This window comes from Hemitrygon akajei, chromosome 16 (assembly GCF_048418815.1).
Source record: "Hemitrygon akajei chromosome 16, sHemAka1.3, whole genome shotgun sequence".
Taxonomy (NCBI): domain Eukaryota; kingdom Metazoa; phylum Chordata; class Chondrichthyes; order Myliobatiformes; family Dasyatidae; genus Hemitrygon; species Hemitrygon akajei.
In genome coordinates, this window is record NC_133139.1 from 72,287,586 (window position 1) to 72,314,626 (window position 27,041).

A 27,041-nucleotide genomic window follows, 5' to 3' on the forward strand; every position below is an offset into this window, starting at 1 on the left:
AAGGAGATGTACCTCAGGAAGGCGTCGTCCATCATTAAGGAGCCCCACCACCCAGGTCTTGCCCTCTTCTCATTGTTACAGTCGGGAAGGAGGTACATGAAGTTATGGAAGTGACTTTAATTCATTATATTACAATCTGTAGTGCTTTTTGGGGTGATTTAGCTTTCATTTGATAAAGAAGAACTAGGGGTTTTATTTCCCAACTCTCTACACCACATTCCATTCCGATTGTTGGTGGTAATGCACCTTTAAATTGGACACTGCCAATCGTTAACAAGTCAGAAGATGGGCGGTGCCTGAGATGATTGATGGGATCACGGGATCGTGACGTGAGCGTCTTCGGCGACAGCGGGCCGGGTGCTGGAAGTCCGCGGTTGGCCACGGTTTGCCCGAGGGGGACTATGGCAGGGATTCGCCGGGAGTCAGGTAGTGTCTCCCTGCGGTTATTGTGTGGTCGGATCTCTTTCACTACCACCCCCGGGACTGGGCCACTTCTCTTTTCACCCCAGCTAATTGTGGGTGATGTGGAGCGTGGTGATATCAGCTGATAGCGTGGTGCTTTTGGTGTTGGAGAGCTGCTGTTACTTGGTCCAGAGTGGTATCTGCCCGGTGTAACGTGGGCCGCGATGTGCACATTGAAACTGCGTCTCTTGCACAGAGTGGGGGGAGAGAGAAGCTGGGTCACGTTGCGACTTTTGTTTTGAGCACTGTAAACAAGTGTTCTTGATAAAACAACCGAATTTGAATGTTTCTAAAAGGGAAGAGCGAAAGCCTTAAATGTTTGACTTGACTCTTTTTAGTGACGCTTCAGAAGTGCACTGTTTTCTGTTCCTAAAGCATCCAATCTCTCCCTGTAATAGCGTATGCATTGCAGTATATACAAATTACATCTCACTCAGCTGTGTTCTTCAACAAAGGATGATACCAAACTGGTTTGGTAAAAAGCTTGTGGATGGTGAGGTGAGTGTGAAGGAATTCTGTACAATTTCTCTCGGATTTCCTCCTGATGTTCGGTAACAGGAAGACGTCCACAGTATTGTGCAGTTGATAACCATGTCATTTGCAGCACCAAAAAGAACGCCAGAAAATACCAGGCTTAGCAGCATTTGTGAAGGTAAAGGGGTAGTCAGCATTTGTGCTTTTGTGGTGAAGACTGTGGCTTAGCCTGCCCGGGCCTTCTGGTTATTTCCTGATTTAAAAAAAAATTATCACAATGTAGCAGGCAGCCAACTGCTTTCACTGTCCCTTTCTTATTGAAAAGGGAACTTATACTGGCCAAAGTTTATCTCGGTGAAAATTGAATTAGATGATGAGTTTGTGGAATTTTATTAGTAAACTGTCTTCAAAATCATGCTAAGGCACTTAATTATGAAGCAAAGTCAAAAAATGTTGGAAACAATCAACAGCATGTTTCAGATTGAGAATTGTATTAAGCTGCAGAGTGTACAGCCCAAAGTTGTCAAATTGGGAAAGTAGACAAAACAGAACCAGCCACATCAAAAAAAGAGAGGTTCCACCAAATTTATTAAATTCAGTGTAAAAGTCTCAAGGCATCAGCACAGAGACAAAATGCTGCTTTTTGTGGGTATCATTGGAGCAAAGTAAAAAGTTGAACGAAGAGCAATTAGAGTAGGCAGGATTAAAGTGGCAGCTCAGTTATTTATTGCATTGCAAGTGTTCTACAAAGCAGGCAGCCAATCTGCGTTTGTTTTACCCCTGTACAAATGTACCACATCACAAGCACTAAACTGAAGAAGTGCAAGTGCTGCTTCAGCTATAGATGTTTGTGTCCCAGGACAGAGGGGATAAGTACAGGAACACACAAGAACAGAACACCGGATATTTCTTCTGAAACCCTTGGGTCACTTCCCACCTCCCTGAGCTGTGGATTCTGCAGTTCCAGAGTTCGGGATTGCCTGAGAAATAAATCCTGTCATCCCTCTATTGAGAAGCTTGACGTTTGAGTAGCTGAGGCAAGTATGATAACAGCATTTAAGATATTTGGACAAGTATGTGGGTAGGAATGGTTTATAGGCCAAACATAGGCAAATAACTTAGGTGAGTATCTTGGCATGAAACAGGGACCGCTTCTGTGCTGTATTATTCAGACATTATGATGCAGTCTTGTTTGAAAGATACGTTGACAGATGACTCCAGCGTCTGTTTCTCAGTGAATGATTAATTTCACTCTGCTCTGTCTCTAACCCACTCTTGAGCCTTGTTTAATTTAGTAGTCGATGTAGACTCGCTCTAGCGCTGTTGCTCCTTTACTGAAGGAGGAGCCTGGGATATTTTCTTCCCAAGAGAGAAAACCATGATTGTGGATCTGTGGCTGAAGCTCCTCACTACTTCAGGGCTGGTGGATGGGGACTGGATTGGAAGCTGGTGTTTGAGTAGGTTTGTGACAGTAGTGGGCCCGGGTTTGCCTAGAGAGAGAGAGAGTTTGGGGGAGTGGGGTCTGACGGATGAGATCATGAAATGGATGGTGTTGAAGGAGTTCAGAAAAGATTCAAACTTAGGGAGGATGTGATGAGCTGATTGGGATCCATCCTATGAGCTTCCAGAGATATTTAGCAGTTGCTGTACAAGGCTCTTTTTTAATCCTCATGTTAATAGTCTTCAGAATTTGATACCATTTCTTAGTCGATTGGACTGTTCAAATGAGTACCAGGAATACTTTACCAAATATTTCACTGAATCTTGCATCTTAGGAGGCTGCTGTGTCCATCAAGCGATCCCACCAACTTGCGCAATTTGCACATCTGCACCCAAAATTTGAGGTGCAGAATAAAGTACACCTGAAATATATATTTGGTAATGAAGTATATAAATCAACATAAAACTTGTGTGTTTTTTTTTAACCGGAATTTCTTCACGCATGCATTGATGGCAAGGCATTGTGTTACCCTTGTTCTTCAGTTGGGATGGTGGGTGTCTTCCTCCATGATGGTTGTGGAATATCTGGGTGATTATGGGTTAGGGTGGGAGCACAGTGCCTGGGGTCACACTGAAGAGTTCAGAAGCCTGACATTTGCTGCTTTATTGGAAGTTGATTTTTATACTCTCCTCTTTCTGTTTAGGGAGGGAAAAGCTGCTCACACCAGTAAACAGCTACGGCTCCCAAGACTCTGATCTGTCTTCTCAAGCAATGTTGGACACAAACGAAGAAGAACTGAAGAGGACACTGAAGTACTATTTCATGAGTCCCTGTGACAAATATCGAGCAAAAGGCCGGAAACCTTTCAAATTGCTGGTGCAAATCATTAAACTCATCTTTGTCACAGTGCAGGTGAGGTGTCACAGCGCAGGTGAGGTGTCACAGCTTCTACACTGGAGTGAGCTTAGGTGGAAACAGTGGACTGAAATTGGAACTTCAAGGGACAAGTAGTGGGCTTATTGTCATCCTTGCTCCTCAGCTGCTGCAGTATCTGCTGAGGTGACCAGTGTCTACACACAGGAGTCGCCTGCAGGCACACGTGACGTATCAGCTGAAGTTATACAAGCTAGTGCACTCCAAAAGATTTATCAATTTATAGAAAGTGATTTGTAGAAGAGGACAAAAAGCTGAAGGAATTCAGTATTAATTAAGCAATACTGTTGGAGAAATTAATGGGATGGAACTGCAGGTCCTGATGACTTGCGTCGACCATTTTAAGAGGTAGTTACGGTGGCAGTGAATGCACTGGTTCTAGAATGGTTCTCGCAAATCAAAGGGAAGTAAATGTTATTCCTCTTTGTTAACAAGAACAGTAAGAGGAAAAATGCACAGCAGACCAGTTAACCTGATCCTTATCTTGATGGAAGAACATAAAACAGTGTTGATTCCTGGGATGCCTATGAGGAAAGATTAACTGGACTGGGCCAGTACACTCAGTTTAGATTAGCTTGTTGAGGGTAGGGGTGAATATGGTGATTTCATGGGTTCAGATTCACTGGGAACATCCAGGGATGCAGTTGCAATATAAAGGATTGGTTTTTCAGGGATTAAATTCCTTCACCTCAGGAGTGGTTGATCTTCAGAGGGGATACAATGATTGGTGGTTTTATGGGCAGTGTAGATAGCCAAATGATATAGAAGGCTGTAGATCTGGATAGAGAAGTGAGAGAGGGAGTTTTAACTTTGGTTAGGCCACATTTGTTGTATTGCATTAATTTCTGGTCACCCCATTATAGGAAGGATGTGGAAGCTTTGGCAAAGAGGTTCACTAGGATGCTGCCTGGATTAAAGGGTATAAGCTGTAAAGAGAGGTTAGACAGACTGGTTGTTTTCTCTGGAGCAAGAGAAACTAAGAGGAGACTTGACAGAAGTTTCTAAGATAATGAGAAGCATAGACAGCCAGCTGGTATCTTTTTCCCGAGGTTGAAATGTCTGCATGAATATCTCACTGTGCTTAAGGTGAAAAGATAAAATATGTGAGGCAATTTTGTTTTTAAGTAGGGGTGGGTGGCAGAGGGTGGAGGCAAATACAAATGAGGCATTCAAGAGGTTCTTAGATGGGCACATTATGCAGAGAATATAGAATATGGGCATTATGTAGACAGAGCACTTTTAGGGCAAGGGTTCCCAACCTTTTTAGGCCATGGACCAATACCATTAAGCAAGAGGTCCATGGAACCCAGTTTAGGATGAAGCGTCTGTCCCTGTGCTGTACTATTCTGTTCTGAGACTCTTTCAGACTGGAAAAAAGAGAGAAAACAAGTTGGTTTCAGTTCTAGAAAAAGTAAAGGAGCATTCTATTTACTGCGCCAAGTCCACAGAAAACAAGCTGCTGGAAGAACTCAGCAGATCACACAGCATCTGTGGAGTGAAGTGGACTGTTTGTTCAGGTTGAGACCTTTCATCTGACTGTGACAATAGTGGGTGCGATCTAGATGGAGGGTCACAACCGGATTTCCCCCCCCCCCCCCCCTCCAGATTCCAACATTTTATCTCTTGCACCAGAGATATCCAGACCTTTCCTCAATTCCCAGGACTTTTTTTTGCCTTTATTTCAGATGCCTGCTGGGTTTTTTTTAAATTCCCAGTGCTGTAAATACTGCAGTAAATACTCCCAGTGCTGTAAATCTTCCCCTTAAGCTAATTTGCGCTATTTGACTGATCAACCTCCATCAGACATTTACACCACAGAAAGCAATGATTTGGTCTGCTGTGTTCAAATAGGCTGAAAGAAAAGCAGCTGATACTAACTCCTTTTTTTTATGCTCTTGGCCTTTTTGGTAAGGGTACATTGTTTCTGTTTAGTTACCTAAATATGTTTTTAAATCTTTGCCTATTTCAGCAAAGTTCCTGAAACCCATCATCCTCTAGCTATGTGTAAATGTATTTAAATTCCTTCCAATGCTTCTGCCTTTTTACCTTCACACTCACTAGTTAATAGACATCTTTGCTGTGCACCTACTGAACTTTTATAATTTTATCCACCTTGATTAGGTGTCCTCAGTCCAAACAAGTTAGCTGAGGGTGAGGAAATGTTTCAGTAGTTCAACAGTTCCATTTAATATCAGAGAATGTATACAATATGCAACCTGATATTCTTGTTCCTCGCAGACGTCCGCAAAAACAGAAGAGTGGCTCAAAGAATGAGAGACAGTAAAAATGTCAGAATCCCAAAGACCCCCTTTACTCCCCACTCCCATGCACAAGCAGCAGCAAATCACCTCCCATCCCCCTTAGAAACATAGGAAATCTACAGTACAATACAGGCCCTTGGGCCCACAAAGCTGTGCCGAACATGTCCTTACCTTAGAACTACCACTCTTATTTTTCTAAGCTCCATGTATCCATACAGGAGTCTCTTAAAAGACCCTATTGTGTCCGCCTTCACCACCATTTGGTGGGCAGCCCATTTCACGCACTCTCTGCGTTTTTTAAGAAAAACTTGCCCCTGACATCTTATCTGTACCTACTTCCAAGCACCTTAAAACGCACCTTAAAACTATGCCTTCTCGTACTTGCTATTTCAGCCCTGAGAAAAAGCCTCTGACTATCCACGTGATCAATGCCTCTCATTATCTTGTATACCTCTATCAAGTCACCTCTCATCCTCCGTCACTCCAAGGAGAAAAGGCCGAGTTCACTCAACCTATTCTCATAAGGCATTTTCCCCAATCCAGGCAACATCCTTATAAATCCCCTCTGCACCTTTTCTATGGTTTCCACATCCTTTCTCTAGTGAGGTGACCAAAATTGAGCTCAGTACTTCAAGTGGGGTCTGACCAGGGTTCTGTATAGCTGCAACATTACCTCTCGGCTCTTCAACTCAATCCCACGATTGATGAAGGCCAATACACCGTATGCCTTCTTAAACACAGAGTCAACCTGCGTAGCAGTTTTGAGTGGCCTATGGACTCGGATCCCAAGATCCCTCCGAACCTCCACACTGCCAAGAGTCTTGCCATCAATGCTACATCCTGCCATCATATTTGATCTACCAAAATGAACCACCTCCCACTTATCTGGGTTGAACTCCATCTGCCACTTCTCAGCCCAGTTTTGCATCCTATTAATGTCCCGCTGCAACCTCTGACAGCCTTCCATACTATCCACAACACCCCCAACCTTTGTCTCATCAGCACATTTACTAACCCATCACTCCACTTCCTCATCCAGGTCATTTATAAAAATTACAAAGAGCAGGGGTCCCAGAACAGATCCCTGAGGCACACAACTGGTCACCGGCCTCCATGCAGAATATGACCTGTCTACGACCACCCTTTGCCTTCTGTAGGCAAGGCAGTTCTGGATCCACAAAGCAATGTCCCCTTGGATCCCTTGCCTCCTTACTTTCTCAATAAGCCTTGCATGGGGTACCTTATCAAATGCCCTGCTAAAAGCCTATACACTACATCTACTGCTCTACCTTCATCAATGTGTTTAGTCACATCCTCAAAAAATTCAATCAGGCTCATAAGGCACGACCTGTCTTTAACAAAGCCATGCTGACTATTCCTAATCATATTATGACTCTCCAAATGTTCATAAATCCTGCTTCTCAGGATCTTCTCCATCAACTTACCAACCACTGAAGAAAGTCTAACTGGTCTATAATTTCCTGGGCTATCCCTACTCCCTTTTTTGAATAAGGGAGCAACATCTGCAACCCTCCAGTCCTCTAGAACCTCTCCTGTCCTCATTTATGATGCAAAGATCATCGCCAAAGGCTCAGCAATCTCCTCACTTGCTTCTCACAGTAGCCTGGGGTACATCCTGTCTGGTCCCGGCGACTTATCCAACTTGATGCTTTCCAAAAGCTCCAGTATATCCTCTTCCTTAATATCTACATGCTCAAGCTTTTCAGTCACTGCAAGTTATCACTCTGATTGCCAAGATCCTTTTCCGTAGTGAATACTGAAGCTGTTCTCACTGGCTGACCTCCATGCGCTTGTGCAGTCGTGCCCCGTTCAAACCGCTGAAGAAAATAAAAAAGCCCTTCCCTACTTCAGCAAAAAAGCATTAGCATCCTCCACCCACCAAGCAAGCAATGTTAAAGCCCCCAGGAAAGACTATGATCTGCAGCACTACAAAAACTAATTATTCTCCGGACAATTTGACATACCACAGACTCTTTCTTTCCCTAATAAAGGGACAGAGAGGCATCACACAGTGAGAGGGGAGACCAACAAAAACAATCAACTTGATTTACGGTACTAAAGTCTGCTGCTTTGCTCTTCCTGAGTTCTTTTACTTGAAAATCAGCTTCAAACTCTTCCCCCATCGAGAGAGAGAGAGAGAGAGATTCACTGAGTACTGAGACCTTGGACAACTGATCTGCTGTACCTGATATTCCATTTTTTTTCCTGTGATGCTTCAGTCAGCAGCACCTGCTTAGAATTAGCTTGCCCCCAGGGCTGCAAAACCTCAGAACCCTGAAGTCCTGCTAGTCTTCAAGGCCGTGTCCTTGGGATATTGAAAAATGGCTTGTTGGTGAGCCCCAAGAGTGGGAACCAATATCGTTTCTATCAAAAAAAAGTTTCAAGGGTTAGTCACATATTCTGCCCTACCCTTGTATGTAGTGACAGTTGAACTATACAGAGGCCAGGTAGGTTTGGGTGGGAACGATAAAGTGAAGCTGCTAAAGAAGTGGGGAGATTTATTATCTGTGAATGGCATCGTGTCTATGTGGAGCTAAAAGTACTGATTGAAAAGTACTTTAATGTGGCAATAAGCTCCTCTAAAAGCATTTAAGAAATAATCAGGTAACTTTAACTTTAAACTAACAGAGAGGAATATTGGTAAATTGGTCCCAAGACAAAGATACTCCTTTGGCCATTGTTCTGAGTGTGGTAATGGAATTCTTTTATTCATCCTTGAATTAGTCCAGGGGGTTGACAGGTACAGACATTCTCCAATAAGCTATCCTTGACCTTCCTTCTCTACAAAGTTACTTGCTTGAGCTAAACCATTGGAGGAAGGGTTCCCAACCTTTTTTTATGTAATGACTTGCTATTAACCGAGGCGTCCGTGGACCCAGGTTGGGAACCACTGTACACGAGGGTCCTGTGCAAAACAAAAGCTTGCCAAAATATTGCAAATGTTCTCCTCACATGGCATAGAGGTAGGGAAAACCCTGTTACTAAGGCATTAAAAACTTGTTTAGAAACTGATGCCTCTTCCTGTCTCCCACAGTTAATCCTGTTTGGGTTGAGTAACCAGATGGTGGTGGATTTTACAGAGGAAAACACATTGACTTTTAAGCATCTATTCTTGAAGAATTATGCAGATGACTTGGATGATTCCTATGCTGTGTATACGAAGACGGATGTTTATGAATGTATTTTCTACACAGTTGAACAGGTTGGTTGTTTTGCTTCCATTAGACTCTTTCCTGTTAGGATTTGGACTCTTGCCTAATTTCTAAATATCTCTAAATTACTGTGCAAGGTAACTTGATATGTGTAGCTAGCTTTCAGCTGGTAGGCTAATCTGAATAAGTATAATTTTGAATGAAGTTTCACTATTTTAAGTTTATGTTTAATGTAATTAACAAGTAATGTTCTGATGCGTAGTCACCTTATAAAATGCTTGGCAGGATTCCACCATGGATGATAAAATACTTTATTGATACTAGAAAAGATTAAATGTTGGCCGGAGTACATCATTAACCCCATGGTCTTCAAACTTGGACCATGTGAAGGTTGCTTTCTTGCAAAATCGTAAGATATAGGAAAGAATTAGGCTATTTAGCTCATCTAGTTCTTGTCAGAGCTCTTCTGAAAATCCAGGTAAACAACATCCATTGACTCTGTCTATCCTGCCTGTTATTTCCTCAGATAATTCCAACAGATTTGTCAGGCAAGATTTCCCTTTAAAGAAACCATTGCTGACCTTGCTGACTTTATCATGTGCCAAGTACCCTGAACCTCCTTATAATAGACTCTAACATCTTCCCAACCACTGAAGTCAGGCTAGCTGGCTTGTAATTTCCTCCTTCTGCCTCCCTCCCTTCTTGAAGAGTGGAGGGACAAATTTTCCAGTCCTCTGGATCCATTCCAGAAAGGTCATTCCTAAAGCCTCTACAACCTCTTCTGCTACCTCTTTCAGAACCATGGGATGGATCTGGTCCAGGTGACTTATTGACCTTCAGACCTTTCAGCTGCCCAGCTACTTTCTCCCAAGCAGTAACAACTACACTCACCTCTGCCCCCTGACACTCGAAAATATTGCATACTTTTGGCATCTTCCACAGTGAAGGCAGACACCAAAAACCGATTAAGTTCATCCTAATTTTCTTGTTCCCCATTCCAACTTCTCCAGCATCATTTTCCAGAGGTCCAATATCCACTCTTGCCTCTCTTTTGCTCTATATGTTTGGAAAATCTTTTTGTACCCTCTTTTATGTCATCAGCTAGCTTACCTTCTTATTTCACCATTTCTCTCCTTCTGGCTTCTTTAGTTGCCTTCTCTTGTTTTTTAAAAGCTTTCCTACATCTAACTTCCCACTAATTTTTGCTGTATTACATACCATCTCTTTTACTGTTATGTTATCTTGACTTTGCTTGTCATCCACAGTTGCATCATCCTCCTTTTCGAATACTACTGCTTATTTATCTACCCTGAGCCTTTTGAATTGCTCCCAGAAACTCCAGCTATTGCTGTTCTATTGCCAACACTACTATTGTTCCCTTCCAGTCAGAGTTCCCCCCTTATGCCTCTGCAATCCCTTTATTCCACTGTAGTACTGATAGATCTTACGTTATCTTCTCTCTCAAACTGCAGGGTGAATTCTAACATGTTATGATCACTGTCTCCTCAGGATTTCTTTTCCTTAAGTTCTCTAATAAAATCTGATTGATTACACAGCACTCAATCCAGAATCACCTTTTTCCCTAGTGAGATCGATCATTAGATGCCCTGAAAAGCCTTCTCGTAGGCATTCTATAAATTCCCTCTCTTGGGATCCAGCACCAACCTGATTTTCCCAATCTATGTGCATATTGAAATCCCCCATGCCTATTGTGACATTGCCTTTTTTACATGCCTTTTCTATCTCCCATAATTTGTATCCCACGTTCTGGCTACTATTTGGAAGCCTGTATATATCTCCCATCAGGGTCTTTTTACACTTGCAATTTCTTAATTCAACCCACAAAAGTTCGACATCTTCAAATCCTATGTTACCTCTTTCTTGTGATTGATATTTTTTTTGCCAATAGAGCCACCCTACTCCCTCTGCCTACTTCCCTGTCCTTTTGATACAGGTGTATCCTTGGTTGTAAAGCTTACAATTATGATTTTCTTTTAGCCAGGTCTCAGTGAAGCCCACAATGTGATACCAGCTTCTCTCCAACTGTGCTACAAGATCATGTATCTTATTCTATATATGACATACGTTCAAATATAACACTTTCTCGTCTGTATTCCTGACAATTTTCCCCCCATATCATACTTCAACTCATCCACTGATTACAATGTTAACCTATCCTCTCCCTAAAGCCTGATTTATACTTCTGTGTGGAATCTATGCCGTAGGTTCCGTGTACCCTACGCTGTAGGGTGATGTGCACCTCCCCAAAAAAGTAACTTGTGCATTGTGGCGACGCAGACGGCAACAACTGTGATTGTTCCGCTTGGTAGCATCGCAGTTCCTCCTACGCATTCCTGGTTGCTGCTTCTCCACCATGTCTGTAGCCTGTGCGTACACCGATGCGAAATACATAGTTGGAGATGATGAATCAAATCATCAAATCTACCTGGCGACATCCGAAAATATTTGAAATGCATTTCTTTGTCCATGTCTCTCACGAAGAAACTCAACACAGTGGCATAGAAACCCCACTGCCAACTAGTATTTTGGCAGTGAGTTGCAGAGTGACGCAGTCACACCAACATACGCAGAAGTATAAATCAGGCCTACGGCGTAGCCCGTATGCAGAAGTATATATCAGCCTTAAGACAGAACCTCCAGTCTGCTCCTCCAACTATGGAATCTCCTGTCACTACTGCATCCTCTTCCATTCTGTGCCACAGAGCCAGACTGTGCCAGAGACCCAGTCACTTCAGCTTCCTTCTGGTAGGTCATTACAACCCCTCCACTCCCACAGCAGTATCCAAAGTGGTATTCTTATTATTGAGGGAATGACCACAAGAGTTTTCTGCACTGTCTGCCTATCCCTTTCCCTCTCATAGAAACATAGAAACCTACAGCACAGTACAGGCCCTTCAGCCCACAAAGTTGTGCTGAGCATGTCCCTAGCTTAGAAATTACTAGGGTTACCCATAGCCCTCTATTTTTCTAAGCTCCATGTACCTATTTTAGGAGTCTCTTAAAAGACCCTATCATATCTGCCTCCACCGTCGCCGGCAGCCCATTCCACGCACTCACCACTCTGCATAAAAAAAAACACTTAACCCTGACATCTCCTCTGTACCTACTCCCAAGCACCTTAAACATGTGCCCTCTTGTGGCAACCATTTCAGCCCTGGGGAAAAAGCCTCTGACTGTCCACATGATCAATGCCTCTCATCATCTTATACACCTCTATCAGGTCACCTCTCATCCTCCGTTGCTCCAAGGAAAAAAGGCCAAGATCACTCAACCTGTTTTCATAAGGCATGCTTCCCAATCTAGGCAACATCCTTGTAAATCCCCTCTGCACCTTTCTATGGTTTCCACATCCTTCATGGTTTCCCTTCTGAAGTCATCAAAGATGCCTTCACCCGCATCTCCTCCACCTCCCGCACTTCAGCCCTTAACCCATCCTCCCATCACCACAACAGAGACAGGGTTCCTCTTGTCCTCATCTACCACCCCACCAGCCTCCGGATCCAACACATTATCCTCCGCAACTTCCGCCACCTTCAGCAGGACCCCACCACCCAGCACATCTTTCCCTCCCCACCCCTCTCAGCTTTTCGCAGGGATCGTTCCCTCCGCGACTACCTGGTCCACACGTCCCTCCCCACAGAACTCCCACCCGGCACTTATCCCTATAAGCGCAAATGCTACACCTGTCCCCACACCTCCCTGCTTACCACCATTCCGGGCCCCAGACAGTCCTTCCAGGTGAGACAACACTTCACCTGCGAGTCTGCTGGAGTTGTCTATTGCATCCGGTGCTCCCGGTGCGGCCTCCTCTACATCGGCGAGACCCGACGCAGATTGGGGGACCGCTTCGTCAAGCACCTCCACTCCGTCTGTCACAATAGACAGGACCTCCCGGTTGCCACCCACTTCAACTCTGCCTCTCATTCCCATCTATATATGTCCATACATGGCCTCCTCTACTGCCATGATGAGGCCAAACTCAGGTTGGAGGAGCAACACCTCATCTACCGTCTGGGTAGTTTCCAGCCTGGTGGTATGAACATTGAATTCTCCAATTTCCAGTAATTCCCTCCCCCTCCCCCTTCCCCTATCCTAGGTCCCTCTCTGCCTCTCTCCCCTTTCAACTTTCTGCTCCTTTATCTCTACAGTTCTTTCATGCTTATCCCCTCCCCCCTTTATTCTTCCTCTGATTGGTTCTCCACCTGGCGCCTCTAGCCCTTCCCCCTCCCCATCTCTATTTCTGGGCTTCGACCCTCTCTTCCCCCCCATTCCTGATGAAGGGTCTCGGCCCGAAACGTTGGCTACTCTTTTCTCACGGATGCTGCCTGACCTGCTGAGTTCTTCCAGCGTCGTGTACGTATTCTTTGATCCACAGCATCTGCAGTTGTATTTTTGTGTCCACATCCTTCCTGTAGTGAGGTGACCAGAACTGAGCACAATACTCCAAGTGGGGTCTGACCAGGGTCCTATATAGCTGCAACATTAGCTCTTGGCTCCTAAATTCAATTCCACGATTGATGGGAGGCCAATACACCGTATGCCTTCTTAACCACAGAGTCAACCTGCTCAGCTGCTTTGATCATCCTATGGACTCGGACCCCAAGATCCCTCTGATCCTCCACACTGCCAAGAGTCTTACCTTCAATACTATATTCTGCCATCATATTTGACCTACCAAAATGAACCACTTCACACTTATCTGGGTTGAACTCCATCTGCCACTTCTCAGCCCAGTTTTGCATCCTATCAATGTCCCGCTGTAACCTCTGACAGTCCTCCACACTATCCACAACACCTCCAACCTTTGTGTCATCAGCAAACTTACTAACCCATCCCTCCACTTTCTCATCCAGGTCATTTATAAAAATCACAAAGATTAAAGGTCCCAGAACAGATCCCTGAGTCACTCCACTGGTGACTGACCTCCATGCAGAATATGACCCATCTACAGCTACTTCTGTGGGCAAGGCAGTTCTGGATCCACAAAGCAATGTCCCCTTAGATCCAATGCCTCCTTACTTTCTCAATAAACCTTGCATGGGGTACCTTATCAAATGCCTTGCTAAAAGTCGTATACACTACATCTACTGCTCTTCCTTCATCAATGTGTTTAGTCACATTCTCAAAAAATTCAGTTAGGCTCGTAAGACACAACCTGCTCTTGACAAAGTCATGCTGACTATTCCTAATCATAGTATGACTCTCCAAATATTCATAAATCCTGCCTCTCAGGATCTTCTCCATCAACTTACTAACCACTGAAGTAAGACTCACTGGTCTATAATTTCCTGGGCTATCTCTACTCCCTTGAATAAGGTAACAACATCCACAACCCTCCAATCCTCTGGAACCTCTCCTGTCCCCATTGATGATGCAAAGATCATTGCCAGAGGCTCAGCAATCTCCTCCCTCGCCTCCCACAGTAGCCTGGGGTAATCTCATCTAGTTCCGGTGACTTATCCAACTTGATGCTTTCCAAAAGCTCCAGCACATCCTTTTTCTTAATATCTATATGCTCAAGCATTTCAGTCTGCTGCAAGTCATCACTACTATCACCAAGATCCTTTTCCATTGTGAATACTGAAGTATTCATCAAGTACCTCTGATATTTCATAGAAACATAGAAGACCTACAGCACAATACAAGCCCTTCGGCCCACAAAGTTGTGCCAAACATGTCCAGTTCCATGCACACTTTCCCACTGTCACACTTGATAGGTCCTGTTATTTCATGTCTTATCCTCTTGCTCTTCACATACTTGTAGAATGTCTTGGGGTTTTCCTTAATCTTGCCCGCCAAGGCCTTCTCATGGCCCCTTCTGTTTCTCCTAATTTCCTTCTTAAGCTCCTTCCTGTTAGCTGTATAATCTTCTAGATCTCTGACATTACTTAGCTCTATGGAACTTTTGTAAGCTTTTCTTTTCTTGACTAGATTTACTACAGCCTTTGTACACCACGGTTCCTGTACCCTACCATAACTGAGCAAGTCAGATACTTTATTCTAGGATTACAGTGATTTCTGACTTTTAACATGTCTGTTTTAGTCAGAGTTGGGTTTAGTATCAGTGGCTTACATTGAGAGATTTGTTAACTTTGTGGCAGCAGAACAGTGATAAGAACATGATAAGAGGAAGAAAAAAGAAAACTGAATTATACAGATTATGTAATAGTTAAATAATTAGTGCAAGAAATAGGAAATATATAAAAAGTAGCTTTGTATTTGGTCCTTGAAAGAGCTTTTTTGGACTCTAACTGGTTTGATCGTCTCAGCAAGTCTTTGCCAGATTATGAAAGGTCTGTTTTTGTACAAATATAAATTCTATTTGTAGTTGGGTAGAGGATAAGTCGTCCCATCATTTTAGGTTGGGAAAGGCAGGAAGTGGTGTTTTATGGAACATGGTCTTTCAGTAGACGAAAACTGTTGCTGATGTCAGAAGCCCAGCCAAAAGTGAAGTATTTGTTTTTGATAGTACAGATTTTGAGTTTTATTTTAAATTTAGAGATACAGCCTGGAACAGGTTCGCCTGGCCCTTCGAGCCATGCCACCAGAAACCTCTGATTTCGTATCACAGGATATTTACAATGGCCAATTAACCTACTAACTGATAGGTGTTTGGACTGTGGGAGGAAACCCACTTGTTCCATGGCAGGACATACAAACACCTCACAGAGGATGCTGGGATCGAACACCAACGTCCTAGCTGTAATAGTGTCGCACTAACCACTACACTCCTGTGGCACCCTTTTTGAGCTGTAAAGTACCACATGAAATGGTAGCGGAAGTGGATTGCATAATGTGGCACGTAGGTTTTACTGACCTACCCCCACTTTCCCATTGTGCTCTGCATTTCTTTGTTCTGATGTTAACTGTGGACAGCCATCAGTATTTGCCTTTAATTGGTGGTTAATCTGATTATAATAGCAGTTTTTGTTGTGTAAAGAGAGATTAAGGCTACGTCCACACTACACCGGATAAATCCGTAACCGAAGCTTTTTCTTTTCATTTTTACCCTCCGTCCACACTAAAACGGCGTTTTCGTCCCCTGAAACCGGAGCTTTTCAGAAACGCTTTCCAGGCTGGCTATTTTTGAAAACGCTGCTTGGGCAGATCAATGTGGACGGGGTAACCGGAGACTTCTGAAAACGCTGTCAGACGGTAGCGCGCTATCCTTGTAAACGGAACAAGTGCTACACCTGCCCTTACACTTCCTCCCTCACCACCATTCAGGGCCCCAGACAGTCCTTCCAGGTGAGGCGACACTTCACCTGTGAGTCGGCTGGTGTGGTATACTGCGTCCGGTGCTCCCGGTGTGGCCTTTTATATATTGGCGAGACCCGATGCAGACTGGGAGACCGTTTCGTAGAACACCTATGCTCGGTCCGCCAGAAAAAGCAGGATCTCCCAGTGGCCACACATTTTAATTCCAAGTCCCATTCCCATTCTGATATGTCTATCCATGGCCTCCTCTATTGTCAAAATGAATCCAAACTCAGGTTGGAGGAACAACACCTTATATGCCGGCTGGGTAGCCTCCAACCTGATGGCATGAACATTGACTTCTCTAACTTCTGTTAATGCCCCTCCTCCCCTTCTTACTCCATCCCTGACATATTTAGTTGTTTGCCTGTTCTCCATCTCCCTCTGGTGCTTCTCCCCCCCCCCCCCCACCTTCTTTCTCCTGAGGCCTCCTGTCCCATGATCCTTTCCCTTCTCCAGCTCTGTATCACTTTCGCCAATCACCTTTCCAGCTCTTAGCTTCATCCCACCCCCTCCGGTCTTCTCCTATCATTTCGCATTTCCCCCTCCCCCCACTACTTTCAAATCTCTTACTATCTTTCCTTTCGGTTAGTCCTGACGAAGGGTCTCGGCCCGAAACGTCAACATCGCTTCTCCCTATAGATGCTGCCTAGCCTGCTGTGTTCTACCAGCATTTTGTGTGTGGCGCTATTTCATTGTTTTTTTTTAACGCAACCTAACAATTTCAGAACAGACGGCAACGAGACTGAAGACAGAAGAGTTAGAAATGTACTCACCAAATACTTTAACCCATAACTTACTGAATAAATAAGTATACGGTACTCACTTTGCCCTGTTTTCTGTCCTTGCTCGTATGAAGGTGGTTTACCTATTTATGCAAGTACTTCTCTAACAATAGATACTTCTCTAACAGCCGAATGTAACATTGTATGGAAATACAAGATAATACTGATGCAGACATGTTTTACACATTTAACAAGGTGCTTTTTAATGCAACAGAGTTAGTCAGTTTTTCAATGTTCGTTGTCAGCCAGGTCATACAGTCCGTGAACTCCCTGTTGGTTGCCGCTGTACGCTCCAGTATTTGTTTTTTTTTACTTTTAAGTCCTCCTGCACAAGAGCCAACAGCTGCCTGTCGTTTTAAGTTTTTCTAGTCTGTAACTGAACAAAAATGCACCGTCTTTCACGGCGAGATTCAACATCAAACATGTTGCTTGTTTTTGGTAGGTGTGTCCTGTGCATGCACAGTAGGAGGAGATACACTGAAATCTCCGTTTCAGTGTGGGCAGAGATATTACTAAAAACGCATAGTGTGGACGCCTATCGTTTTCACGCGAAACTGGCATTTTCAAAATTACCTGGTCTAGTGTGGATGTAGACTAAGTAGGTTGGATATGTGTTTAGAAAAATGAGAGGAAATCTAATAGAAATGTACACAATTCTTACTGGTCTTACTGAGGTAGATGCAAACTTGAGGCTTCATAGTGTTGTAACTGGCTCATAAAAGTTTACTTTTAAGTTGATCTGATTAATAGATAGTGCCATTGTTAAACTAAATGTAACTGGTAAACTGATTTAGTTCCATCAGGGATTGGCTATTTGAGGTCAGCATTGAGAATTTTAAGATAAGTTTAAAGTACAGATATGTCACTATACTATCTTGAGACTTGTTTTCTTGAAGGCAATCACAGTAGAACAAAGAAATATAATACTGTCAATGGAAAAACTACACAGAAAGACTGATAACTTGCAAATTCAAGTATAAAAAGAACATGAGTTGTACTTCTCTTCCTCCCCTCCCCCCCCACCCCACAGTAGCAAACAATAAACTCTTTGGTTTTGCTGACATTGAGTGAAGGGCCTATATGCTGATTTGTCGCCACCTTTGATTTAGCCAACAACAGTGGTATCATCAACAAACTGGGCTTAGCCTCGTAGTCATAAGTGTAAAGAGAGTAGAGCAGGGGGCTAAGCACACAACTTTGTGGTGCAACTGTGCTGATGGAGATTGTGGGGGCGATGTTATCATCAATCCGGACTGACTGGGGTCTGCAAGTGAGGAAATCCATTTGCACAAAAGGTATCGAGGCCGAGGTCTTGGAGTTCAATGATGAGTTTCGATGGATGATGGAGTTGAATGCTGAGCCGAAGGTAGCAAAGAGTATTCTACACCTCAAAGATGTTGCAACTTTGGAATTCTCTAAGCAAGGAGCCGGTGGAGGTTCAGTCTCTGAGTATATTTGAAATAAACCCAAATTTTAATACTTGTACATTAATGTGAGGAATGTGCAGTTGAGGTTAAAGATCAGCTGTGATTGAAGGATGTGGACCTTATATATGCAGAAGGGATTAGTTGAAATTTTAATTCATTCGACACACATCAGAGCCTGATCCATTTTTGTACTGTTCCATATTTGTGTTGTAGAAGTGCTGACATTGTGGGCCGATGGGCCTTTACAGTGCTGATTTCATGGGCTGAGGGTCTTGTTTCTCTGTTGTATTGTTCTATGCTTGTGTTGTAGATATGTTTCTGAATTTCTTTCTGAAAAGACTTGTGTCTCACGATTTTGTCTTTCTGACTACTGGAAATAATTGATCTACCATACCTGTGTGGAAGTTGAATCCGGATAAGGTCACTCAGAGAACGTATCAGTACAAACTCTTTATTCAAAGCCTCTGGGGCACTTCAGTAAGTCGATCAAATAGGAACAGTCTGTGACTGTGACTGTTCCTGCTCAGTCTACCGACTAACTAACAGTTGCCCTTACAGAGGAGATATATTTGCTCAGATACCCCCACACATACCAAGCTGGAGCCAGACTTATCTATGTGCTTGACAGTACCGAGAGACAAATTACAGCATAGGTATAATGGCCACATACACAGAACAAACTGGAGCAGTCTTATCTATGTGGATGACAGCACAAAAGCACTAACTCCAAGAAGAAATATGGCTGAGCATGGCTGAGCACATCTGTTGATCATCAGCAGTTTCTTGCAGAAAAAACAGCCTACTATGTTTAGCTGACCGTGTTACCCTTTACATACATTATCACCTGTTCCTTTTACACTTGAAAGCTTTGTTCACATTACTGAAGGAATGCACCCTTAGTTTGTCCAAGATGTAGGAATGCGGAATTGTGGACTGCACTCCCTGTTACACTGATTTTGATTATGTCTTCCCTATGCTTGGACTGCTACGTTACTGAAATTTTCCTAGTGCTGGCTTGAAATTCCAGTGTGGTTTACTGTGGCATAAAATGATGTTAGCGTATTGGCCTCATGCTTCGACAGACAAGTTACCATGATGTTGTAAAGAACATGAGATTTTCAACTGACATTCTGATGAATTTTTATACTTTGGTCAAAATCAATAAGGCTCATTACCTGGTTAGTTTCATATTACATATTTGTGCAAAATGGTTGCAGTATATCCTATTTTATTTGAAGTTTTTAGCCATGTAAAATGAAATATTCAGTTGAAATGTATATCTTTTCATTGTAGTGTATTTCTCTGGAAATATTCTGCAACTCTTTCCCTCTGTTTATTTCTTCACTGGCGACCTCCTCCAATCCATATTAACTTGTCTCATTTTGTCCCTAATTCTTATTACTTTACCCAATACTTAGTACCTGGCTCTGCACAACATCTCTCTGGGGCGGTATGGCTACGTTACTGATGGTGATACAAATTATACTGGTCTCCAGCTCTGCCATCGCTTTTATAGGAAGGGGAGCATCAATCCTGAAAATGATACCTTCAACATCAACCCACAGGTGATAACAGGTGGGTGATCTTTTGTAGAATATTTGTATTCATCCAAGTGTCTTTTTACCTCTTACTCTTCACACTTCTGGTACTTGCACTTTGAGAAGTGGATGATTCTGGCACCTTCAGTATTTCATGTCCATTCCTCTCACTCCATTCAGTCTCGTCCATATGACAGATGAAAAGTTGGGTGAGTGTTCTCTTTCTGTTAAGATGTCCTGGAATTTTGAGTCCAGTAATGGTGAGAATATAGATGTGTCCAAGCAGCAATGGTGTGGAGCTCAGTAGATGCTGAAAGCGGTGGTCCTCTGCCATTGCTGTATTTGTCTACCCAAGTCAAGTGTTTGAAAGGTGTCATCAGTGCATCTAGTTCATTCTGCAGAATGCACTGAAGCTTGTAATTCTCACATGTACTGAGATACAGTGCAAAGAATGTTTTGCAGACCACTTCAAATATGTACCTTGGTGCAGCTCAAGGAGAAAGACAATAGGACAATGCAGAATAGTGTTATAATGACAGAGTGCAGTGTAGGTAGACAACAAAGTGCATAAGCCAGGGTAGATGGTGAGATCAAGAGCTCACCTTCATACAGAAGGAATATTTACAACAGCAGGACAAAAGCTGTTCTTGAGCTATGCTGTGGGAATGATGGAAGGGTGATTGTGCTCCTTTTGTGGAGTACAGCAAATTGCTGTAGTTCAGAAATGTTGAGTTTCTCAAGTGCTGTTGTGGCTTTCCATTTCCGGATGTATTATATGCCTATACTGACCATGGTGCTCTATATATAATACAAAACAGAACCAGGAAATGGCCTCTCATCTCCTCAACCTGCTCAGTGATTCAGTAAGATCATGGTCTTGACTTCACCAACTCTATCCTTGATTCCTTCTATATCTAAAAATCTAATGATCTCTTTGTTGGATATTTTAGAGCTCTCTTGGGTCAACAATTCCAAAATTTTTAATGAAGTTGTCAAAAACCCATCTAGTTCACTGGCATCTTTCAGAGCAAGTAATCATCCATGCTTATCCTGCCTGGCCTGGTTGTGACTGGCCTGCCTATCAGTGTGGTTGACTCTTGCCCTCTGAAAACCACTGAGTTCTACCAGTGAAGGGCAATAAACACTAGCCTTGCCAGTGACACCTGAACCCTAAAAGAAGAATTAGAACCAGAATTGGGTTTAATATCACTGGCAGCGGTACATTACAATACATTAAAAAAAATTATAAATGACTCTAAGAAATAGTGGATTCTGGTTAATTGGTTAATTCTGGTTAATTAATTGTGGCCCAAGTAAGTGACTGCCTGAATCAGCTGAAGTTTTATGGAAATAGTTAAAAAGGTATTCTTAAAAAAAGACTAATTGAGTACACATTATATGTTTAAATGAAGTGCAAGTTGGAACAAGTTGGAACACTATCAATTCTACTGCAATGTTATAAAACTGTATTAGTTCTTAGTACTTATCGACTGAAGAATTAAATCCCTGTCACATTCTTTTGATTGTAAATGAAGAAAATCAGTGCAGACACCTTGTGCAGATAGACAGTGGACTGTCTTCATACAATACTTTCAATGACTGCATCCTCCAAACCTTAATTTTCATTGCCACAATGTTTGTCGATACTTTCAAATTCTTAGCAGCTTCTAACTTGAAATAGTGAAATATTTCATTTTCACTCCCAGCCGTTCCTCATACCTCCAAACTTCTATGCTTGAAACCGCAGTGAGTGAAATGGTCTGAATTGTCTTACTGCTTATTTCTCACCAACTGTCAGTGACAAAAATCACTGCTTTTTGAACATAAACCCACACAACGGCACTATTTTAAAAACTACTCGCCTGAAGCATGGCGTTGTATCGAACAGCAGTGCTAGTGCACATGACTGGTGCTAGTTAAAAGCTCTTTGTCAATAGTTTCCTATCCTAATTAAGCAGCATAGTGTTCCAAGTAAAGGAATGGGATACCAGCAATTCTCTTGATTGATTTTTGTCCTAAGAGTGATCCTAAATAAGTGGCTGCACTGATGGCCTATTTAACTGGAATCCACTGTATATAATTATTGACATGAAAGAGAGCAAAAAGAAAAATTAGTGAGATTGTGTACATGGGTTCATTATCCAAAACTGATGATGGTCGTGAAGAAGCTGTTCCTAAAATGTTGAAAGTGTGTCTTCAGGCACCTTTGCCACCTTCTCGATGGTAGCTGGGGAGACTGGAGTCCATGATGGAGCTGGCTGAGTGTGCAACTTACTGTAGCCTTAACTGATTCTGTGTGGTGGCCTTGCTGTACCAGATGGTGATGCATGGTACATGTGTAGAAATTTACCAGTCTTTGGTAGCATACCAAGTGTCCTCAAACTCTTAATGAAATATATCCGCTGTTGTGCCTTCATTGTAATTACATCAATATGTTGGGGCCAGGATGGATCTTTAGAGATGTTGACACACCGGAACTTGAAACTGCTCACCCTTTTCACTGCTCGTCCCTTGATGAGGACTGGTGCATGTTCCTTGACTTGCCCTTCCTGAAGTCCACAATCAGTTCCTTGGTCTTACTGATGTCGAGTGCAAAGTTGTTGCTGTGATGCCACTCGACCAGCTGATCTATCTTGCTTCAGTACACCTACTTCTCACCGTTTGATATCCTGCCAACAGTTGTGTCATTGGTTGATTTATAGATGGTGTTTGAGCTGTGCTTAACCACATGGTCATGGGTGTTGAAAGAGTAGAGCAGTGGGCTGAGCATACATCCTGCAGGTGTGCCAGTGTTGATCGTCAGCAAGGAACAGATGTTATTTCTCAACCACACTGACTATGGTCTCCTGTGGGGGGGGGGGAAGCCAAGGATCCATTTGTAGAGGGAGGTACAGAGGCCCAAGTTTTGGAGCTTGTTGATTACTACTGAAGATATGATGGTGTTCAACACTGAGCTGTAATCAACAAGCAGCAGCCTGACGTAGGTATTGCTATGTCCAGGTGATTCGAGGCTGCGATTGCATCTGCTGTAGACTATTGCGTCATTGGCAAATTGCAGCGTTCAGGTCCTCACTTGGGTAGGAGTTGATTCTGCCTATGACCCAACCTCTTAATGCACTTCATCACAGTAGATGTGAGTACAACTGAGCAATAATCATTGATGCAGCTCACCGTGCTCTTCTTGGGCACTGGTATGATTGTTGCTCTTTTTGAGAGATTAAGCATCTCCTTGAACACTGCTAGCTGATGGGCGCAGCTTTTCAAGGATGCAGTTGAGGTGCTTGACAAAGTGGTGTGCAGGAGGCTGCTTCAGGAGCACCGGATACAATGGATGGCTTCAACAGATTTGCAGGTGATGTGTTACCTCACCTGGATGGACTGTTTAGAGGCAGGGAGGAGGTGAATAGACGGGTGAAGCATTTCTGCTGCTTTCAGGGGTAAGTGCAGGAGGGAGATTAGTGGGGAGGGACAAATGGACAAAGGAATCACAGTGAGAACAATCCCAGTGGAGAAGTAACGAGGTGTTTGGTGGTAGGATCCTGTTGAAATTGAGAAGAATAATGTGTTGGGTGTGGAGGCTCATGGGGTGACAGCAGGTGACAAAAGGAACTCTATCCCTGTTAAGGCAGCAAGAACATGAGGGAGTGCAGATGTCAGGGAAATGGAGGAGTGCAGGTGAAGGTAGCATCAATAGTGAAGGAAGGAAAGCCCTGTTCTTTGAAGGAGAGCATCTCTGATGTCTTGGAAAGGAAATCCTAATCCTTGGAACAGATGTGGCGGAGACTAAGGAACTGTGAAAAGGGGAATTTTCAGGAGATGGGGTGGAACAGACAGGATAATTGTGAGAATTGGTAAGTTTATAAATGATGTGGTAGACAGTTTGTCTCCAGAGATGGAGAAACTGAGATCGAAAAAGGGGAGAGGGGTGTCAAAAATGGACAAAATGAATTTAAGGGCAGGTTGGAAGTTGGAGGCAAAGTTGAGGAAATTGACGAGCTCAGCATGGGTGCATGAAGCAGCACTAGTGCAGAAGGATCTAGTGCTTTCCTGGTGTATATGATGAACTAACTCTTCTCTGACTTCAATCCAGGTACCCAGCTTGAAGCCCAAGAAGAACTTATTCAGCATTAATGCAGTCGTCAATGTAGTGCAGAAAAGTTGGGGAGCAATACCAGTGAAGAACTATTTCACGCAGACAACAAAAAGCCAGACAAAGCTGGGGCCCATGACTATACCTTGAATTTGGAGAAAGCAAAGGAGATATTGTTGAGGGTGAGGCCCAGTTCTGCCAGAAGGAGGGTAGTGGTGGAGGGGAACCGACCAGGTCTGATGTCAAGAAAGAAGTGGAGAACTTTAATGCTTTCTTGATGGAGGATAGAATTCTATGGTGAAAATGAGCAGATCAGTTGCCAGGGAGTTGAAAGTTGTTGAGGAGATTGAGAGTATATGGTGTCATGGATGTAGGTGAGAAGGGACTGAACCAAGGGGGGATAGAATGGACATGAGATGTGGACACAAGTTCATTGGGGCAGGAGCAGGCAGATTCAATGGGCCTATCCGGACAGTCACGTTTGTGGATCTTAGGTAAGAAGAAAAACAAGCAATGTGGGGTAAAGAGCTAAGGTTTTTGCAATGGATGGGAGATATCCAGAGTTGATGAGGTTAGTGATGGTGCAGGACATCTTGATGGTCTGAAAAAAGGTCCTTTTAAGTGAGAGAGGTGTCAGAGTTGCTGTCTGGCCTCAGCAAGGTAGAGCTCAGTCTGCCACACTACAACAGCACCCCCTTGTCTGTGGATTTAATGGTGAGGTGCAGAGAGAGTGGAGGGCAATGTGTTCAGAGGGAGTTCAAGGAAGAGAGAGGAGTGCTGATGTCAGCAATTAGAGATGAAAAGATCCAGAGCAGGCAGAGAACCAGAGTGGATGCCTTAAGAAGAGGACAGATGTTGGAAATGAGAGAGGAGGTCATTGGTGTGGGGTGTAGAATCCTTGCCAAAGAAGTGGGCTCAGTGATGGTGGTGACTGAAAAACTGCTGGGGGTCATGTTGGGCACAGAACACACTGAGGTGTGAACAAAGGGGGGGGGGGGAAGGTAAGGTCCTTACTGAGGACAGAACTTTCCGTCTCAGAGGGGAAGGTTGGAGGGAATCTATTGTATTGACTTTTGTCATTAAGTGTGGCCAAGTGAATAACAATGGGTTTTCAAATTGTCACAAAACCCACAGATGAGCTCCTCATATAAGAAAAGCAGGTAACTGGTTGAATGGGATCACATTAGAAATGCTAGAAGTCCAACTCAAAATGCTGGGGAATGGGTTTACATTGAGAACGAAAAATTCTATTTCATAACAGTACCGAAGAAGCTAGCTGCTCATTTACCTGAGTACCTAGTTGTTCAATTCAATGTCCTGCTTCGATTTTGTAACCTTAAACTTCAGCAGGCAAATATTAAATGGCCAGCAATATACAGAGCTGGGTGTGTAATTCCAATGGGTTGCTCTGTTCTTCAAGGTAATTCTACCTCTTCTTCTTCCAGAGTGTGTGAGTGTGAGCCCCACAGAGAGACAGACGTACAGGAACATCTCACTGAAATTCTACAAGTAATGTCATCTTCATTTTAAAATACAATTTTTACTTTTGAATATATGAAATCTCTAATGCGATAAGGCCTTAGAAGCTTAATGTGTATTGTGCAGTGTTGTTCTTTGCATTCTTGGAAAGATATTGAAGCGTTGGAGGTAGAGCCCATATCTAGTGGAAGAAATGACAGAGCTACAGCCAGAGACCTGGGTTCAATCCCAGACTTCTGTATGGTCTGTCTAGTTAACATGTTTCCCTTTGTCTGTGTGCTTTTCCTCTGGTGCTCTAGTTGCCTCCCACATCACAAAGATGTATTTATTGGCAGGTTATTTGACTGTCGTAAATTGTTCCCAATGTGTATATGAGTAGTACAATCAAGAGAATTGATGAGGGTTTGGGAGAGTAACTTACAGGGAAAATTAGTGTAGGAATGGCACAGTATTGTGAGCTGCAAATGGACAAAGTGGAACTGCTGGCTGTTGGATACAGTGCAACAAATGTAGGAGGAAGCCATGATGTGCAAGTATTCTTACTGCAATACAATTTCTTTAGATATTCCTGGATTATGGTCAAAAGTGAAGTAGTCACAGTTTGGGTAAGTGAATAAGTACAGGTGGTTGTCAGGAACTGAGTTTGTTTAATATGAACAGGATTGTTTGCTGTCTTGATGGGAATATATTGACCCAGATGGGTTGGCATGATAATGTGTTTCTGTCTTTACGTTACTTTTGCGAGAAGTATTCTCGGCTGTCTGCACTAGGGACATGGCATTATCAGCGCTGAAGAACTCATGCATGTCTGCAGGATTTTGGGCCTCCTGTCTTAGGTTACAGACATTCTGCTGACTCACAGCTTTCAATGTCTGTAGAAATGTTTTCAAATGAAGCATGGAAAAACTTCCAATATATGAATGGTTTGTGTTTACAGTCAATTAACTCCTACATCACCTGGTTGTCATCAAGCAGTCATAAGGATTTTTAAATCCTTAAAAATTTCACTGATTTTCTTGCAGCAGCCTTACTGATGCTGGTGTCTTGGGAACAGGTGATGAAAGTAAGTGGATTAGGCAATGATCTTTCCAACAGACACCAATAGCAGGACCCTCATGGATCTTCCCAGGAACAACAGACTTCCTTGATGCTTCACTGTGCCAGGAGCTCAGACCCTCATATGGATCTTGCAGCCCTGAGTGAGACCCAGTGGGAGAAGGTGACTAGCTCAGAGAGCAAGTGGTGGGGGCACCTTCTGCAGAGGCAGAAGAGTAACACACCTTTATAGCTGTGTTTTTGCCAGGAAATCTGAGCTGGTCCAATATTTCTATACTAACCCAACCCCACCTCCCATGGAATTAGTGAACATTGTGTGACCCTTCTCACAAAAACCAGCATCTGTACACTTATTGCATTAGCACCTGTCTATTACATGTCGATGGTATGAGTCAGGAACTTGCAAAGGTTGGTTGGAGTAGGTTAATTGCAGGCAAAGGGGCCTCTGGCAAGTAGGAGGGTTTTAAAGTTGAGTTAGTGAGAGCTGAAGGTTTGCATGTTCCTATAAGTGAAGGGTAAAGCTGGTAGGAGTCAGGAACCCTGGGTGATGAGAGATATTGAGGTCCTGGCCAGGGAAAATGAGAAAGAACGGCTCAGGTACAGGCAGGTGAATCCCTGGAGGACTATAGGGGATACAGGAGTGT

The 27,041-nt window shown here is 43.3% G+C and overlaps 1 protein-coding gene across 1 annotated transcript in view; it reads left to right on the forward strand.

Moving 5' to 3' along the window:
* The first annotated feature begins 323 nt into the window (after positions 1 to 323).
* The window catches only part of mcoln1a (mucolipin TRP cation channel 1a), a 74,812-nt gene continuing 48,094 nt past the window's right edge, over positions 324 to 27,041 (forward strand). Inside the window, exons 1-5 of the mRNA XM_073069161.1 lie at positions 324 to 426; positions 3,081 to 3,289; positions 8,627 to 8,794; positions 19,653 to 19,809; positions 25,308 to 25,371. Of these exons, the coding sequence (XP_072925262.1) occupies positions 402 to 426; positions 3,081 to 3,289; positions 8,627 to 8,794; positions 19,653 to 19,809; positions 25,308 to 25,371 (623 nt within the window). The 5' untranslated portion in view covers positions 324 to 401. The remainder of the gene's footprint in view (positions 427 to 3,080; positions 3,290 to 8,626; positions 8,795 to 19,652; positions 19,810 to 25,307; positions 25,372 to 27,041) is intronic.